This window comes from Mustela nivalis (genome assembly GCF_964662115.1).
Source record: "Mustela nivalis genome assembly, chromosome: 1".
NCBI classification, from domain to species: Eukaryota; Metazoa; Chordata; class Mammalia; order Carnivora; family Mustelidae; genus Mustela; species Mustela nivalis.
Window position 1 is genome coordinate 205,599,226 of NC_139020.1, and position 20,739 is coordinate 205,619,964.

General features: G+C 37.1%; 1 protein-coding gene across 1 annotated transcript; it reads left to right on the forward strand.

The window, feature by feature from the left end:
- Positions 1-15,934: 15,934 nt before the first annotated feature.
- LOC309863412 (olfactory receptor-like protein OLF4) lies at positions 15,935-16,903 on the forward strand (the record flags this gene model as incomplete). The annotated part of the gene is made up of 1 exon (XM_082728215.1): positions 15,935-16,903. The coding sequence occupies one exon, from the start codon at positions 15,935-15,937 to the stop codon at positions 16,901-16,903; it is 969 nt and encodes a 322-aa protein (XP_082584341.1).
- Between the last annotated feature and the right edge of the window lie 3,836 nt (positions 16,904-20,739).

Below are 20,739 nucleotides of genomic sequence, written 5' to 3' on the forward strand. Positions count from 1 at the left end.
GGAGTATTATGCCTCCATCAGAAGGGACGAATACCCAACTTTTGTAGCAACATGGACAGGACTGGAAGAGATTATGCTTAGTGAAATAGTCAAGCATAGAGAGTCAATTATCATATGGTTTCACTTATTTGTGAAGCATAACAAATAGCATGGAGGACAAGGGGAGATAGAGAGGAGAAGGGAGTTGGAGGAAATTGGAAGGGGAGGTGAACCATGAGAGACTATGGACTCTGAAAAACAACCTGAAGTTTTTGAAGGAGCAGGGAATGGGAGGTTGGGGGATCCAGGTAATGGGTATTGGAGAGGGCACAGAGTGCATGGAGCACTGGGTGTGGTGCAAAAATAATGAATACTGTTATACTGAAAATAAATTTAAAAAAAAAGATGGTTTGTTCTTAGTGTCAGGATGACCATAAATTTGATGAAGCAAAATTTCAAAACACCCCTTTTTTACTACACAAAATGTTTCTTTTTTCTTTTTCTTTCTTTCTTTTTTTTTTTTTTACATCAAAGTTTATGTTGTGCATCTGCTTATTAGAGTGAGAAAAATTGGTGTCCACATTTGAAGGGATTTATTCATTGAGACGAAGGGTTGGTTAGTTCATTGCATGTTTTATCATTGAATCATCTTCCTCTTTCTACTGAAAATTTACAAAGTTACATGGTAATATGGCTCTTTCATTCATGAAATAATTCCGTTCCTAATATTTGTCACAAATGCTAAGAGATGGTGAAAGAACATTATCAGCATCATCCATTTTCTGCCTCCTTCCTACTCATAAATCTTTCCACATGCATGATCAGAAGATGATTCACTGGAAAGTTGGACGCCCTGCCGATTGTGTGGTTCAGAGTCACCAATACACATGTCCTTCAGACTGTCCCAGTGACCCAAAAAGGAGCCCGCATATAGTCACTTGTTCATAATGTCACCAGAAATAAACTTGAATAACAATGATCATGACTTCTCTCCTTAATATCAGATCATAAGCCGCAAATAGAATGCAGCACATGTTCTAACTGCCTTAGGTCTGTTCATTTGGATTATTGTGTCAGTCAGCTCTTGCTGTATAACAGACTCTCCTTGTCAAATGGGATATCATACTGAAGTGGGGTGGCTGAACACAACAGTCAAGAAAGAATTCTTAAGACATTTTATCATGCAGAAATGTGATTTTATTATAGTATGTGGGCAAGTTATATGGGCATAAAGAGGTGGATCAGGATTCTGAAAAGTGACTGATTTTTTATTTTGGAGTTTGTAGAAGGGGGGGTAGAGGTAATATAAGTTTCTATGGAATTTATCCTGAACATGAGGTTTACAGAACCCTGCAGTTTGGATTATTGCCAAGATTTGGTTGCTTTTAGTCTATAATAAAACATCAATATGAAGGCAGACATGATTCCTGGAGGAGTGTCACGTTCTCCATGTCTCAGGGATTCATCAGGGGCTGCAGGATGTAAGGAAATTGACTTTTGCCTACATTTTCTTGCCTTTGTTTTCCTCATACCTAATACATTTACAATCAAATGGCATTATATTCTGGATCTCTGGTGAGCTCCTCATGGGTCTGGAGTCAGGTGTGAAATCTATGTTGCATTTCTAAGGTTCATAAGTGATGTTATATGAAGCTATAGTGCTCTTCTTTTTCAGCCAATTTATGGCCTTATTGCCACATTTCTATATGTAACATACTCTTCTATTACAAATTAAATGAACTCTTGTGGATTGTTTTACTTTCTCCCCACCGTTCCTACATCCATACAACTCTTGCTTTTCTTCCCTGTTAGAAGAGCTCTCTCCCAGACCTTCAATGTAGAGTCAGCTACCTATGCTCTAGATCCTACCATTAGCCATGCACCACAGATATCTCCCTACTTTATTAAGTCACAGGAGTATAAATCCACACAATAAACTTCAGATTTAGAGTGCACAGTTTGGTGAATTAAAGGAGCTACATAAAAATGGAAAAAATGAAGTGATTAGCACAAGTTTCCATTTGTGTATAATTTAAGACAGTTCCATACACCTTACCTGTATTTTTAGGTAATTGTTACTTCTCCAAAGAAGACATACAAATGGCTAACAGACACATGAAAAGATGTTCATTATCATTATTCATCAAGGAAATTTAAATCAAAACCACATTGAGATACCACTTTACACCAGTTAGAATGGCCAAAATTAACAAGACAGTAAACAACAAGTGTTGGAGAGAATGTGAAGAAAGGGGAAAACTACTACACTTTTGGTGGGAATGCAAATTGGTGCAGCCATGTTGGAAAACAGTGTGGAGATCCCTCAAACTATCCTAATGATCCTGCAATTGTGCTACTGGGTATTTGCCCCAAAGATACAGATGTAGTGAAAAGAAAGGTCATCTGTACCCTAATGGTCATAGCAGTAATGGCCACAATTGCCAAACTGTAGAAAGATAAGAGATGCCCTTCAACAAATAAATTGATAAAGACAGTATGGTCCATACATACAATGGAATATTACACAGCCACCAGAAAGGATGAATACCCAACTTTTGTATCAATGTGGATGGGACTGGAGGAGATTATGCTAAGTGAAATAACTCAAGCAGAGAGAGTCAATTATCATATGGTTTCACTTACTTGTGGAGAATAAGAGATATGGAGGACATTAGGAGAAGGAAAGGAAAAGTGAATTGGGGGAGATAAACCATGAGAGGCTGTGGACTCTGGGAAACAAACCGAGGGTTTTGGAGGAGAGGGTTTGGGGTAAGGTTAGGTGAGCCTAGTGGTGGGTATTAAGGAGGAAACATTGCATGGAGCACTGGGTGTGGTGCCTAAACAATATATCTTGGAACACTGAAAAAATAAGATTAAAATCTTTTAAAAAATAGAGAAAATTGAAAAAAAAAATTCCAGACACCTGAGCCTCCTTCCTTATTTCTGAAACCAGTGTGGAATACCAAGCAAAACTTGATATGACTATTGTAAGAATAGAATGAAATACGTGGAAAATAATTTTTTTACTCCAAAGAAAACATTCAAGTGGTTGTGGGAAAATGAATGGTTGAATCAATAAAAAAAATGAAAAAAAATTCAAAAATAAAGACACAAGGGGCTCCTGCATGGCTCAGTGGACTAAACTCCCTTCAGCTCGGGTTGTGATCTCAGGATCCTGGGATCAAGCCCCACGTCGGGCTCTCTGCTCAGCAGCCTGCTTCCCCCTCTCTCTCTGCCTGCCTCTCCGTCTCCTTGTGATCTTTCTCTGTCAAATAAATAAATAAATAAAATCTTAAAAAATATAGACACAAAATTATAAATTACAATGGGTGACCTTAATTTTGATCATGAATTCCTTTCCCATGTCACTGTCTCAAAGTCCTCATAGTCAGACCACACTCACATTTAAGCCAAAGGAATTTGCTCTACCATGTGATGGGGCAGAATATCTCCAAATAGATTTTTTTTCTATTAGTGTAGGTTCTTATGGAAGGCACGTTTTGTAATAAGCACTGGATTAACTGCATATAATGAATCATGGAACATTATATCAAAATTAATGATGTACTATACAGTGGTTAACTGAACATAATTTTTAAAAAGGGAGAAAAGAAAAAAAATGCATTTGCCCTTATCCAAGGGAAGTTGCTGAGTGAATTGAGAGACTTAAACTCAGTTTCCTTCAATAATGTTAATGACCATGTCCATAGCAGATTCTTCCTGCTTCTGTACAATATCCCCCACAGTAATTGCTTAAAACAAATACATACAGCACTCGGTGTGATGAAAAAATAATGAATACTGTTATGCTGAAAATAAATAAAAAATAAATTTAAAAAATAAAGTGATTTGACGAAAAAAAAAACATACATGATTTTACAGTTCTGGAGTCAGAAGCATGGAAGGAGTCTCATTGGACTAATAGCAAGATGTCTGCAGGTTTGAGCTCCTTCTGGAGGTTCAAGGGAGAATCTGTTTCCTTTCCAAGTCCAGTCTCTCTTGCTGGCTTCCTGTGTTTCTGGGCTCCTGACTCTTCCTCCACCTTCAGAGTCAGCAGGGCAACAGTTTCAAAGTCTCTCTGACACCAACTCTTTTGTCTCCCTCATCAACATTTGGAGGTTCATTGTGATTACCTTAGTCCCACCAGTACAATCATTTCTAATTTTTTATCTTAATGGCAGTTGATTAGCAACCATGTACAATCTATTACCTTAAACTTTCTTTGCTATAACAACACGTTAATCATACTAGGGATTAAAAATGTGGGAGGACCCATATTTAGGAGGACCTTCTTCAGCTTGCTACTGAAAATTCCTTTTTATAAGTGTATTGTTTTATTTTTTTTCATGTAGAATGATTTAATATTGTGAAGATGTCAATAATGCCAAAATGATCTACAGATTAAGGCAGTCCCTATGAAAATGCCAATAGCCATTTTTACAGAAATATAAAAACTGACTTAAAAATTTATATACAAATTCATGTGAAATTACGAAGAGTTTTAAGTACCCATATCAATTTGAAACTCGCATTTCTGGATTTCAAAACTTAAAGCAGCAGGAATTAAACATAAGGATAGACATATAGATCAATGGAATATAATTGAGAATTCAGAAATAAACCAGTACACTTATAGCCAATCAATTTTCAACAAAGATCCCATGACAATTCAATAAGAATTTCCATTATAAATAAAATGATTTTTATTCTTTTAATTATTTTATTTTTTCAGTGTTCCAATATTCGTTGTTTATGCACCACACTCAGTGCTCCATGCAATAGGTGCCCTCCTTAATACTCACTACCAGGTTTCCCCATCCCCCCACCTCCTCCAAAACCCTGTTTGTTTCTCAGATATGTTGTGGCTCAGGGTTTATATTAAATAAACCATTCTCACTGTTGAAAAGGAAAACAGCAATATTCTGTAGATGTCAGGGCAGTGTCTGCACCACAAGTCAACATTTTGGAGATCCAAGGGATCTAACCCAGACAGATTTCTCAGGCCTAGACTTCAGGGAAAAGTTGAAGTCAGGGCTGGAATATGGTGTCAGGAGGTCTGAACTCTGGGTGCAGCACAGTTCCCAAGGAAAGAGTAATTAGATGTGGATTCCCTTGGTTATAACCTGGTCTTTTGGGAACACACAATCTCCAGGAAAACTTTTTTGTGTGTCCACACCAGTGCCCCACATGGAAATCATGTGCTTAGAGATTGGAGAAGTAGACATGCCTCATGAACAAACAGAGGAAGCTCTAAAAATCCCCCTGTGTGGCAGCCTTCTACCTATGCCACATTGGGCTGCATAGGACCTGGTTGTTTCTTCTGGAGTTCTAAGCTTGGCTGGGAGATTGGCAGCAGCCTCTTTTCTGCCATCTTGTGTGGGGACAGAGTTTAGTCACCAACATCTCCATCCAAGAGGAATTACAACTGCCAACCAGAGACTCCTCCTTCAGAGTTCCCATTCAGGTGAGTCTAAGAGCCCACCAGATACTGCAGGAAATATTCAGAAGACAGTCCAAGCCAGGTCCACATACCTGAAGTCAGCTGACCTTCACAATCTTAACCTAGAACCTAGAAACCTCTATGTTCATTTGCTTGCCTGACAACCCTATTAATGGATTCATAGAGGTTGTTAAAATGGAAATTAACGTTGAGCTCGGCAGCACATGGGTGATTGTTGATAATAAAGTCAGGGGGCAGGAGGCATAAAGTAGTTCCAGTAAAAATAGAACCCAACCAATTTTTTATTTAAAGAGAGTAGAAATACTACAGATGGAGGGATGTGCAGTGAAGTCAGGGCATTTCTATTTCATCTTTAAAATGAGGCATATTGGACTCTGTTTCTATATTGATGAGAAAGACCTACACTGATTTATTGCTTGCAGGTAGGACCTTGCAGTGGTAATTCATGAACCATACATTTTCACAGCATCCCCTTTTACTCTGGGTTATCATATGAAAACAAATATCTGACAAGTATAAACTACTGGAAGAAGCTTTGTTTTGCAATGATTTCATTACCCAGGGAGCAGAACATATTTGTGGATTAGTTATTCATTGGTTTTGTGTATTGTACATTGTACAGTGGGGTCAGGGAATTTTATTCCCGTGTTTTATTGCCTTCTTTCAAACAAGGAATTGAAGGAGGGCTTTGTTTTTTGTTTTACCAGGTTTGTTGTTTGCAATGAGTTCTATTTTCTTATCTATAGATATAAATGTGGGGGATTGTGTTTACTATCCATATGGACCCAAATCTGTCACTCAGTAATATGCTGTTCTCTATCTTAGATTTTTTTATTTTATTATCCTACTGAAAAGTTGAGCTGTCACTAATATTCTTCACTTGCCCACCCTTGAGATAAACAAGATTAAAAAATAAATGAGAGGAGAAGTTAGTTGGAAATTGGATGGGGAGATTAACCATGAGACACTGTGGACTCTGAGAAACAAACTGAGGGTTTTGGAGGGGAAGAGGGTAGTAGGTTGGATGATCCTGGTGGTGAGTATAATGGAAGGCATGTATTGCATGGAGAACTGGGTGTGGTTCATAAACAGTGAATTCTGGAACACTGCAAAGAAATTTCAAAAAATAAATAAAAAATTAAAAAATAATATTTTGTACATTGAGTGCTAATAAATCACCCCTATACATATTTTCCACTTATTTTTACACTTCTCTTATTTCCCATGCTTCCTTTTGGCTCTTTGTGATGAGATCTATTTCTGAAACTTGCATCTTTTTAGAAAAAATACTTAAATTCAATTTAATTAACATATATTGTATTATTAGTTTCATAGGTAGAATTTATTAACTCATCAGTTGCATACAACAAGCAGCACTCATTACTTCAAGTGCCCTCCTTAATGTTGCTCACTCAGTTAACCCATCCCCCCACCTTCTTCCCCTCCAGGAACATTCAGTTTGTTCCCCAGAGTTAAGAGTTTCATGATTTTCTTCCCTCTCTGTTTTCATCTTATTTTATTTTTCCTTCCCTTCTGCTATATTCATCAGTATTGCTTCTTACATTCCACATATGAATGAAATCATATGGCATTTGTCTTTCTCTCACTAACTTATTTCACTGAGCATAATACCCTCTAGTTCCATCCACATCATTGCAAATTAGAAGACTTCATTCTATTTGATAGCTGAGTAATATTCCGTTCTATATATACACCGTATCTTCTTTATCCATTCATTGGTCGATGGAATTCTGCGCTCTTTCTTTATTCTGGTTATTGTGAACATTGCTGCTATAAACATTAGGGTGCAGGTGTCCCTTCAAATCTCTAGAAGTCGCATAATCTTTGACCATCTTCTCTTCTTTACATTTGACTGAATACTGCCTTTACCTTACATAAGCATATTTGAACATATATATCTTTATATAAGAAAAAAGTTATAACTTTGATACTACTTCCTCTCCAGTCATAAAGTTCATTCCATAATATTCTCTTATTTTTAAGTCTTCAGAAGTTTAATCTGGACAAGTGACCCATCTTGACAACACTCAATTATTATTTTATGTATTTATATCACTTAGTTTTAGATTTTCATGCAGTTTTGTCTCATACAGTTGTTTTGAAGCCACTATATTTGACCTAATTTTTTTTCCTCCTGAATATCTTTATTCTTAAATTCTTTGTGTTTTTTTTTAAACTTTGGTCCTATATGATGCACACATACACATATATACAACAAACAAATGGATGAGTAGTACCCTGTGTCATCATAAATGTTCTTTTAAGTTTTAGGGCAGTCTTTTTTCCCACCTGTGTCCATTCTTCCTTCTTATTCAATAATACCTCATGGACTCACCTCCAATCAACTAGGGAAATGTTGATTCTTTATTTCAGGGTCAGCATAACATTTCACAATGTGGCTACGCTATTCACACTTTGAAAGTTTTTTCTATTCTTTCTAACTACATTCAACAATTCAGCAAAAATATTTTAAGATTGTTATGTTAAAACTCTGTTTTTCTGCTGAAGGAAATAATGTTCCCCAGGGGAATACTGAGCAATTTGGAGTCATATGGGAGGTGGCAGAAGAAGCCAGGGATTCTCTAACATCTCACAAAGCCTAGGACACATGATACCACAGAAAATGGTCTGGACCACAATGTCAATTGTGCCAAGATTGAAAATCACTGAACTAAAGAATATCTGTATTTTCATATTTATAGCTGTCTTTGGGTTTTTTTTTCCCAGCATAGAAACAGTTCACTTTTCTGCCAGCAAAATTAGAGAATCTTCTTTTGCTACGTGTTGAAAAATTCCTAACCAAGTAGAATCCAAAATCTTTAAATTGTCTCACAGGCTGATGGATGTGCAAGAGATTTATTGTTGTTTTCTTATCATTTTTAAACTTGAGCAGATATTTATATATTTTATTACCAGGTTCATTTTTAGATGCTTATCATTATTATCTGCCCATAAACTCTTAGCCTATACTGCAGCCTGTGGCATTACTGCTCATTGACTTATTTTTGTTTTCATTTTACTTAAATTCAATTGACCAACATATAAGACATCATCAGTTTCAGATGTAGAATTTAATTATCAATCACTTGCATGTAACACCCAGTGCTCCTCACACCACATGCCCTCCCTAATGCCCCTCACCCAGTTACCCGATCCCACCACCGACCATCCCTCCAAAAACTACTCAAGTTGTTTCCTATAGTTAAGGGCCTCTCATGGTTTCTCTCTCTCTCTCTCTCTCTCTCTCTGATTTCTTCCCATTCAGTTTTCACTCCATTCCCCTATGATCCATTGCATTATTTCTTATCTTGCACATATAAGTGAGACATATGATAATTGTCTCTCTCTGAATGAATTATTTCAGTCAGCATAACATCCCCCCAATTCCATTCAAGTCAGGGTAAATGGTAAGACTTCATTCTTTTTGATGGCTGAATAATATACCATTGTATATAAATACATCTTCTTCATCCATTCATCTGTCAATAGACATCTGGGCTCTTTCCATAGTTCAACTATTGTGAACATTCTTGCTATAAACATTGGTGTACAGTTGCTCCTTTGGATCACTACATCTGTATCTTTGGGGTAAATGCCTAGTAGTATAATTGTTGGGTAATAAGATAGCTCTATTTTTTAGTTTCTTGAGGAAACTTCATACTGTTTTCCAGAGTGGCTGTTCTAGTTTGTTTTCCTACCAACAGTGTAAGAGGGTTCCCCTTTCTCTTCATTCTTGCCAACATTTATTGTTTCCTGACTTGTTAATATCAGCCATTATGAAAGGTGTAAGGTGGTACTTCATTTTGGTTTTGATTTGTATTTCCCTGATGCTGAGTGATGTTGAGAATTTTTTTAATGTGTCTGTTGGCCATATGGATGTCTTCTTTGGAACAATGCCTGTTAATGTCTTCTGACCATTTCTTGGCTTGATATTTTTTTTTTTTTTTGGTGTTGAGTTTCATAAGTTCTTTATAAATCTTGGATACAGGGTCAGGGTCACCTGGGTGGCTCAATGGGTTAATGTCTCTGCCTTTGGCTTAGGTCATAATACCAGCGTGGTGGGATTGAGCCCCGCTTCAGGCTCTCTGCTCAGCAGGGAAACTTCCCCCCCGCCATCTGCCTCTCTGCCTACTTGTGATCTCCGTCTGTTAAATAAATAAATAAAATCTTTAAAAAAATAAATCTTGGATACTAGCCCTTTATCTGATAAGACAATTGCAGGTATCATCTCCTATTCCGTAGGTTGTCTTTTGGTTTTGGTGACTGTTTTCTTTGCTGTGCAAAAGCTATTTATCTTGATGAAGTCCCGGTAGTTCATTTTTGCTTTTGTTTTCCTTGTCTTTGGAGATATGTCTAGAAAGAAGTTGCCACAGAGGAGGTGAAGGAGGCTTCTGCCTGAGTTCTTCTCTAAGATTTTGATGGATTTTTTTTTTTTTTGCATGTTCTGTTTAAGTTTATTCCTGGAATAAGAGCACCACTAAACAAAAGCAGTGTCTCAGACATTATTTTGTTCAAATTCCTTCCTGAAAAAAAATAGCTATAGACCATCTTTCGCCAATGAGCATCTAGTATCTGCTTAAGATAGTCATTGACTTATAGGGGTATACAATTTTTTTTAATTCCTTTTCAGTGTAATAGTATTCATTGTTTTTGCACCACACCCAGTGCTCCATGCAATCCATGCCCTCTTTAATACCCACCACCTGCTTCCCACAACCTCCCACCCCCTGCCCCTTCAAAACCCTCAGATTGTTTTTCAGAGTCCATAGTCTCTCATGGTTTACCTCCCCTTCCAATTTCCCTCAACTCCCTTCTCCTCTCTAACTCCCCTTGTCCTCCATGATATTTGTTATGCTCCACAAATAAGTGAAACCATATAATAATTCACACTCTCTGCTTGATTTATTTCACTCAACATAATCTCTTCCAGTCCCGTACATGTTACTACAAAAGTTGGGTATTCTTCCTTTCTTATGGAGGCATAATACTCCATTGTGTATATGGACCACATCTTCCTTATCCATTCATCCATTGAAGGGCATCTTGATTCTTTCCACAGTTTGGTGACTGTGGCCATTGCTGCTATAAACATTGAGGTACAGATGGCACTTCTTTTCACTCCATCTGTATCTTTGGGGTAAATACCTAGTAGTGGTCTGTTCTTTTATCCAAATTGATACCCTGTGTCTTTTTATTGGAGCATTTAGCTCACCTATATTCAGAGTAATTATTGAAAGATAAAAATTTTGGAACACTGTAAAGAAATGTAAAAATAAATAAAATTTTTAAAATTTAGAGATTAAAGAAAAGAAAGATATTCCATTGTATTACCCATAAAGTCACTGTTTCTGGAGACTGTCTTTGTCCCTATCTGGTCTTTGTTACTTTGGGTTTCTCTCTTTGCTTAAAGAATCCTCTTTAATATTTCTTCCAGGTCTGGTTTAGTGACCACAAATCCTCTAGTTTCTGTTTGTCCTGAAAGCTCTATATCTCTCATTCTTTTCTGAATAACAACCTTGCTGGATTAAGTATTATTGACTGCATATTTTCCCAGTTTAGCACATTGAATATATTATGCCAGTCTTTTCTGCCCTGCCAGATCTCTCTGTTAGATGAGCTGTTTTCAGCATTTTTTTTCCTTTGTCTCTGAAATTTGCAAGCTTCACTATTGTATGTCAAGGTGTTGATTTATTTTTCTTGATTTTGAGGAGGATTATCTTTGCCTCCTGGACTTGAATGGCTGTTTCCTTCCCCAGATTAGGGAAATTCTCAGATATAATTTGCTCAAATATCCCTTCTGCCCCTCTCTCTCTCTCTTTCCTTTTCTGTGGGACCTCAGTTATTCTAATATTGTTTCACTTTATGGAATTGTTGATCTTTCAAATCCCCTCCTCGTGATCTAGTAGTTGTTTGTCTTTTTCTCAGTTTCTTTATTCTACACAATTTTATCTTCTGTATCACTGTTTCTTTCTTCTGCCTCATTTATGCTGGCAATAAGAGCTTCCATTTTCATTGCATCTCATTAATAACTTTTTTGAATTCGACCTAATTATATTTTAGTTCTTTTTCTCCAGAAACATATTCCCTAGTATCCTCTATGGTTTTTTTCAAGCCCACTAGTATCTTAATAACTGTCATCCTGAATTTTAGCTCTGACGTTTTATTAATATCCATATTTATTAAGTCTCATGCAGTTAGTACTGTCTCTTCTTCTTTTTTTCTGGGAATTTTTACTTCTGGTCATTTTATCCAGAAACAATAGATGAATGAGAGACAAAATACAGAAATATCAACCACAACCCCAGCAACCCCAGTGAATGGATACAATTAATGGATACACTGAATACAATGAAGAATATATCTATTAAATGTAAATGTCAAATAAAAAATTAAAAGTCTTTTTAAAAATTGATAAAATAAGAAATGATTTAAAATGGAAAAAATGAAAAAAAGAGGAAATTTTAAACTGAAAGACTAAAGAACCATAAGGAAAAACCTCAAATTCTATACAGTATTTTCCCTAGCACTGGGGAAATGTTCAGTTCTGTGTGATCTGTAAAATCGGTATAAGCTTGATGTTCCTGCTGGTCTTCTGGGGGAGATGTTCCACTGATTCTCAGATGTCTTTGCCCAGTCCAGTTGTAATACCTTTGCCAAGAGGCCAGACTCAGTGTAAAATGGCTCCAGGTTGCTCTATATGGCATTTTTTCTTTTTTTCTTTTTTTTTTTTTCTTACCTGAAGGATTTCCCACATGGTTTTAGAGGATGAAAATAAAAATGGTAGCACCCCACTCTCCTGCCCCAGGACTAAAAGGTTTCAGTTCCTACTCTTCAGTGTGCCCTCAGAGAAAAGCAGTCTGGTTTCCATCCACACTCTGTCTTCACCCAGACTGTGATCTGCATTTCTATCTCAGTCATGCAACCCCATTTCAAGTCTCAAAACCTTGCAGACTCCCATAGTGTGCACCTGTGCCACTCCTCCTGGGGGAAGGAGAAGGATCTCACCCCAGCTCTGCTGCTTACTGGGCCCCTTCTCAGACAGTGGTTGCCCAATTCTACTGTGCTTCCTGGTTTATGGCAACACTGAGCTGAAAGCCCATTCCTGGACTTGCTGACTGTAGCTGGCTTCCCCATTTCAATGCTTGGAACTCTGTCTCACTCAGTCACCCCCATTCTTTCTAGAAGCCTATAGATTCTGAGACCACATTGTCCCACTTGAGATTCTACCCTGCTTCATCACTTAAGCACCCTCCAGGCAAGGATATCCCTCTAGGAGCAGACTTCTAAAAGTTCCAATTTTGCACTCCACTGCTATATCACTTTCCAGTAGCCAGCTTATGAAGGCTCCCTTTCCCCACAGTTTACCTTCAAATGCATCTCTTCATTTCTCCATACCTCCTGTCTTGCAAAAAGTGGTCACTTTTCTATTTGTAGAATTAGAGAAATTTTTTTCTTGTATCTCAGATTGAGTTCACAGGTGTTCAATATGATTTAATAGATATCTAGCTGAATTCAAGGGACTAGATGAAACAAGGGTCCCCTAATGTTCTGGCATCTTCCCTAGAACTAGCCCTTCATTGACATTTGGTTGGATATACTTTCCATTAAAAGTTTTAAATTTTATATAGTTAAATATGTCTATATTCTTCTAATTAATTAATCAGAAGATTAATTAATGTAATTAATTGTAATTGATTACAGAATTAATTACAATTAATTACATTAATTGCAATGAAAATGGTTTTGTTAACCTATAACTTGTATCTATAGTATTTTACACCTTCACCTGAATGAGCATTTCCCATTTACATAGAGGTCTGTAAGCCCTCTGAATTATTTAAGATATGAGAAATTAAGAACAAATTTATTTTCTTCCAGATGCATAACATGTGTGCCAGCTTGTATGGAACAACCTTTACCAAATAAATTGAAATAAAACCTTGACATATATGAAATGTCCATAGTGATCTGAAACCTAATTCCTTATTCAATGAACAAATATGAACAAAGCATCTGCTCCGGTCAGAGAGTTCTAGGGAATTTCTATGCTATATTCTTACACCAAGGTCTTTTCTAAGTAAATTGCTGACCCATGTTGATATTTTTCAGTTACTACTATTGCACATCTTATCTTAGTTCATTTTAATGCTCCATTCAGTTTTGTCTAACACTGTTTCATGAAACCACTCTACATAACTGTCTTCGGTGTCACTGCCGGTGCTTTTAGGTCAGAACTTCTCATTTTCTCAAATTTATTTCCATATGTGTGCATACTCCACATCCCATTTTGAAAACTTATACTAAGCATTGTCTATGAAGGCCCTGCTCCTTTTGTTCTCGCAAAATGATAGTGAAGTTATAGTATAATGGCATAAGTGCGTGTCATATGAAACCCTCGGGCATGAATCTTATGAAGACCTTCATTTAGAAACAGGACAGATTATCATGACATGTGCTGAACTTGCTAGAGTGAAGTCTGAATTGGCCTTAGGTGTTGTGCAAAGACCAGAAAAGGATCAGAGTGTGTCCAGAAAAGGATCAGAGTGTGTGATTGTCAAAAAAAGATCAGAATGCAAAGCCAAGGAAAAACCAAGAAAGTATGTCACATAAGGAAAGGGAGAGGGACTTTCCCCACCCCCTCATAGATCCCAACCCAATCAGTCAAACAAACATGTGACAGGTGCAGAGAAACAAGTCTCCACACAGTTCATCCTACTGTGACCAACCATGCTGTACTTGGCCTGTTTCCTCTGCTGAAGTGCTTGTTTCTCCCCTTAGCACACTCTTCTCTAGGTTCATTCGTTCTGTAAGCTTAATGACACCATGAAGATACCACTACCTTTGTCTTTGGGATGGATTTAATTTTGTCCTTCTATTATTTTGAGGGGCATCAGGGAAATAACAAGAGTTAGAATGTTGTCAGAACAAAGGGTGGTTTCTTCCTCTTGGTCTCTAAGGTTTCAGGGACCACCTGAACCATTTGATCTTTTTGTCATTTCTGTTTGATTTCCCTCTTTAGATCTTCTCTCTCTCTCTCTCTCCCTTTATCTGCTTTTTGAGAGGTTCTTTGTGTTTCCTTAAAAATACAGGACAGAAAATGAGCATGCCAGTCTGATTTGTCAATTTTATTTATCCATGTGAAACTTAATAACTGGAATGTTGGGTAGCATTTTCGTTGTTTAGAGGAATGATAATTGATCTGGCCAGCCTAAGTTACAGCCATTCCAACTTCATCATTGGGGTTAGGAGTGAGGAGTCATAGTAAGAACACAGACCAGGGGACAATGAATTGGGGTGTGTTTGTTTGTGTGTGTGTGCACGCACGCACACACACACACATGAGTATGCGTCTTGTGGAGTGAGAAGAGACCACAGAGCTCAGGTTCACAATTTAACATATTCCAAGGTGACTCATAATAGAGAGGTCAGAATTCAATGATCAGATGGTATGTGGGAGGGATTGCATTTCAATTTACAGGACACCTCTGCAAGTAGATTATAAAATACAAGAAGTATGCACTTTGGACTGTTGACTCCTTTTTCTTGGAGTTTAACTACAGTGAAGTCACCTATCTCTGAAATTGCCTGACACCATCTCTTACCACTCTCCTGCTCATTCCCCTTCCCACACTTACTTCCTTTTTTGAACTCGAGTAGCTCAAGGTAATATAATCCCCAGGGCCTCTACAGAGGCCATTCCTTCTGCCAGCATACACTTCCCCAGACTTGTCCAAGGATCCTGCTCTCACTAACTTAGGGTCTTTCTTCAAATGTCACCTAATTTACTGGTCTTAACTGAACACCAATTACAAAATAACACTCATATCCTCTCTTTCCTTGACACTTACTCTTGTTCTCTTTATAGCAATGATAGCCTCTCATATATTATTAATATTTTTATTTTTTTCTGTTCCTTCTCCATCACTGGATTATACTGGCTTTTGATTTTAAGGATCATATACTCATTGATCACACATCACAAGGAATATGTTTGACACTCAATACATACTCCTTGAATGCATGAAAGATAATTTTTTGAGAGAGAGAGTGTGTGTGTGAATGGAGGGAGAACAGAGAGCAAGGGAGAGAGAGAACATCAAGAAGACTCCATACCAAAAGCAGAGTCTGATGAAGGGCTCCATCTCAAAATACTGAGATCATGACTTCGGCTGAAACCAAGAGTCAGATCTTTAACCAACTCAGCCACCCAGGTTTCCCAAAAGATATTCTCAATAGAACGGTAGAAAGCATGACCTCTGTGGAGAATGGAGAAAAGGAGAAAAAAAAAAAAAAGCCTAATCAGAGATAGAATGGGAGGGAATCTCTTCAAGGAAGACAATCCCTAAACAAGATACTGAAATTAACTTCTTGACTGCAAAATATAAAATGTAGCATTTTAAGCATGTGAGGAACGCTATTCATGTGAAAATTAATGACATCTTTTCCTTTTTCCTGAAAAGTCAGTGCAACCATATGCAACCAAACAATGATACAACGATGTCAGAATTCCTTCTTCTTGGATTTTCAGAGGGACCAGAGCTGCAAACACTCATATTTGGGCTTTTCCTCTCCATGTACCTGATCACTGTGTTTGGGAATCTGCTCATCATCCTGGTTATTGCCTCTGACTCCCACCTTCACACCCCCATGTACTTCTTCCTTATAAACTTGTCCTTTGCAGACATCTGTTTCACCTCCACCACCGTCCCAAAGATGCTGTGGAACATCCAGACTCAGAGCCAAGTCATAACCTATGCAAGCTGCATCACCCAGTTGTACTTTTTCACAATCTTTTCAGGGTTGGACATCTATCTTCTGGCGGTGATGGCCTATGACAGGTTTGTGGCCATCTGCCAACCCTTGCACTACACAGTCATCATGAATCCTCAGCTCTGTGCATTGCTGGTTCTGGCATCCTGGATCATGAGTGTCTTGCATTCCCTCTTACAAACTTCAATGGTGTTGCGGCTGTCCTTCTGTACAGAGCTGGAAATCCCCCACTTTTTCTGTGAACTCAATCAGATGATCCAACTTGCTTGTTCTGACACTCTTCTCAATAATGTGGTAATGTATTTTGCAGCTATGCTTCTGGGTGGTGCTCCTTTGGCTGGGGTCCTTTACTCTTATTCTAAGATAGTTTCCTGTATACATAGAATCTCATCAGCTGAGGGGAAGTACAAAGCATTTTCCACCTGTGCATCTCACCTCTCAGTTGTTTCCTTATTTTATTGTACAGGCCTAGGAGTGTACCTTAGCTCTGCTGTTACACAGAGCTCCCATGCAAGTGCAGTGGCTTCAGTGATGTACACGGTGGTCACACCCATGCTGAACCCTTTCATCTATAGCCTGAGGAACAGAGACATAAAACGAGTTCTGATGAGATTCTCTGGGATGACAGCTATCAAAGGGCCAGTTGTCCTGGGACTGAAGAATTTCCCTTAATTACAGGTCTCAAAGCCTTAGAGTTGGAAGTTATGATTTTTTAAAGCATATTCTGGAAGTAGAACTTGCTTCTTTCAGTTATTTCTTAGAATTTTAATTTTCTTCAATTTCTAAGTATAATTTAGTTATGCATTTTAGTAAACAGTTACCATTCTCTGATATCCAACTGTTTTCACTTTATTTTCTTCCTTTATTTCTTAATTTATTCCCAAAATTTGGGTTTTTAAATTTAATTTAGGGTTTTGTTTTGTTCATTTGTTTGTTTGTTTTTTGTTTGTTTTTAGTTCAATTAGCCAACATATAGTACATCATTAGTTTTTGGTGTAGTGTTCAATGATTCATTACTTGAATATACCACCCAGTGCTCATCACATCATGTGCCCTCCTTAATACCCATCCCCCAGTTATCCCATCCCCTTACCTTCCTCCCTTTCTGCAAACTTAAGTTTGTTTCCTGGAGTCGAAAGTCACTCAAAGTGTCTCCCACTCTGATTTCTTCCCATTCAGTTCTCCCTCCTTCCCCTATGATCCTCTGCCATTCCTTATAATCCACATATGAGTAAAACCACATGATAATTGTCTTTCTCTTACTGAATATTTCACTTAGCATAATACCCTTTAGTTCCATCCACAAGATATACATGGCAGGTATTCTCTTTTCTGATGGCTGAGTAATATGGCATTGTATATATGACCTACATATTTATACATTCATCTATTGAAGGACAACTTGGCCCCTCCCACAGTCTGGCTATTGTAGATATTGCTTCTATGAACATTTGGTTTCAGGTGCCCCATCTTTTCACTGCATCTATGTCTTTTTGGCAAATACCCAGTAGTACAATTACTGGGTTGTGAGGTAACTCTATTTTCAACTTCTTGAGGAACCTCCACATTGTTTTCCAGAGTAGTTGTACTAGCTTGCATTCCCACCAACAGTGGAAGAGAGTTCCCCTTCTCCACATTCTCAGTGACATTTATTTACTGCTCTGTTAATTTTAGCCATTCTAACTGTCATAAGGTGGAATCTCATTGTGCTTTTGATTTGTATTTCCCTGATGAGAAGTGATGTGAAGCATTTTCTCATGAGTCTGTTGGCCATTGTATGCCTTATTTAGAGAAGTGTCTATTTATGTCTTCTAACCATCTCTAAATCAGAACCCCTAGAAATTTTATTTTATTGAAATTTAATTAACTAACAAAGAGTGTATCATTAATGAGCTAGAGTTCAGTTATTTGTCAGTTGCATGTAACACACAGTGCTCATTGCATCCTAGGACATCCTTAATGCCCATAACCCAGTTACCCCATCCCCCCACCCACATCCCCTCCAGCAACTCTCAGTTTGTTTCCTACAGTTAAGAGTCTCAATGGTTTCTCTTTCTCTCTCTCTGATTTCATCTTATATTATTTTCCTTCCCTTTCCCTATGATGTTCTGTTTTGTTTCTTACATTCTTAAATTCTACATGTGAATGAAATCATATGATACTTGTCATTCTCTGATTGACTTATTTTACTTAGCAAAATACTCTACAGTTTCATCCACATCACTGCAAATATATAAAATATATAAATATATATATTTATAAATATATATGCAAATATATAAAATATATATATTTATAAATATAAAGATATTATATATATATAATATCTTTATCCATATCCATAGACATTTGAGCTCTTTCCAAAGTTTAGCTATTATGAACATTGCTGCTATAAACAATGGGGTGTTGCTGTCCCATCAAATCATTATGTTTGTATCCTTTGGGAGAATGCCAAGAAGTGCAACCTTTGATATGAAAAAATTAGAAATACCCATTTATCTCATGGAACTGCTTGAATTTCCTAAGATTCATTTCTTCATAAAGGCAAAAATCACTGCACAAATATGTTTTTAGTTTTACTAAAAGAATAGTCACGTGTTAACCATCATGATGGAAAAAATTCCATTTGTCCACTAGGCCATTTATTTACTGTTGTTGTGTTGTTACGTTACATTACGTTACATTACATTATGTTATATTACATTATGTTACATTACATTATGGCATGTTGTTATAAATCTGAGACCACAGCTTTTCAATTTGGGTCTGTCATTTTTGTATATCCCTACATTCACTGCTCTTCCTCATAAGCATAATAATGTGTTTTATAACAATTCATGGGTTTTATTCTCCTAGCTAGATTCCTGCTCTCTGCTCAGTCTGTAAGTCTCATTGTTTACAGTAGTCACTGACAGACCTGATTATCAAACACATATTTACCAGTGGCGTCTACATGGAAAGAGATATTTGAATAAATGGAATGTCTTATTTAAAGATTTGCTTGTTTGTTTGTTTGTTTAAGAGAGAAAGAACAGATCAAAAGGAGTAGAGGGAGAGGGAGAAAATCTCAAGCAGACTCAACACTGAGCTTGGAGTCCCATGCAGCTCTTGACCTCACCACCACAAGGTCATGACCTGAGATGAAACCAAAAGTCATGATCTTAAGGGAAAGGCTCTGAGCTTTTCCCCATTGAGAATATTTGCTGTGGTTTTTTTATAGATGGATTTTATGAAATTGAAGAATATTTCCTCTATTCCAATAGTCTAAAAAGTTTTAATCATGAAGGGATGCTGTATTTTGTCAAATTATTTCTCTGCATCAGTTGAGAGGACAATGTAGTTCTACACTCTTCTGCTACTAATTTGTTCTATCACATTGATTGATTTGCAACTGTTAAACCAAGCTTGCATCACAGGGGTAAATCCCACCTTGCAGTGGTGGATAATCATTTTAATGTTCAATCTTATTAGCTAGGATCTTGTTGAGAATCTTGGCATTTATATTCATCAAAGATATTGGTCTGAAATTCTCCTTTTTGAAAAGGTTTTTGTCTGGTTTGGGGATCAGGAACACGACAAGGATCCCCACTCTTGCCACTATTATTCTACATAGTACTACAGGTCCTAGAAACAGAAATTAGACAACAAAAAGAAATAAAAGTTATTCAAATAGGCAAAGAAGAAGCAAAACTCTCTCTCTTCACAGATGACATGATACTTCATATAGAAAACCCAAATGATTGCACCACTAAACTACTAGAACTCATACAGCAATTGAGTAATGTGGCAGGATACAAAGTCAATGTACAAAAAATCAGTTGCTTTCTTATTCACTAACAATAAAAAATACAGAAATGGAAATTAGAGAATCAGTTTTATTTACTATTTACTATAGCACTAAGAATGATAAGATACCTTGGAATAAACCAAGCCAAAGATATAAAGGATCTATACCCTAGGAACTACAGAGCACTCATGAAAGAAATTGAAGAAGACATAAAAATATTCCATGCTCATGGACCAGAGGAATAAACACTGTCAAAATTTCTATTAGACCAGAGCAATTTATACTTTCAAAATATCTATACTGATCAAAATAAAATCAGCCTTTATTCTAAGTGCTGGAAGAAACAATCCTAAAATATCTATGGAACCAGAAAATACCCCAAATACCAAAGGAAAAGTTGAAAAAGGAAACAAAGCTGGGACATCACATTGCCTGACTTTAGGCTATATTACAAAGCTGTGATCACCAAGACAGCATGGTACTAGGACAAAACAGACACATAGATGAATGGAAAATAATAGAGAGCCATATATGGACCCTCAATTCTATGGTAAACTAATCTTCAACAAAACAGGAAAAATATTCAATGGAAAAAGACAGTCTCTTCAATAAATGGTGCTGGGAAAATTGGACTGCTATATGTAGAAGAATGAAATTCGAACTTCTCTTACACCATACACAAAGATAAACTCGAAATTGATGAAAAACCTCAATGAAGGAC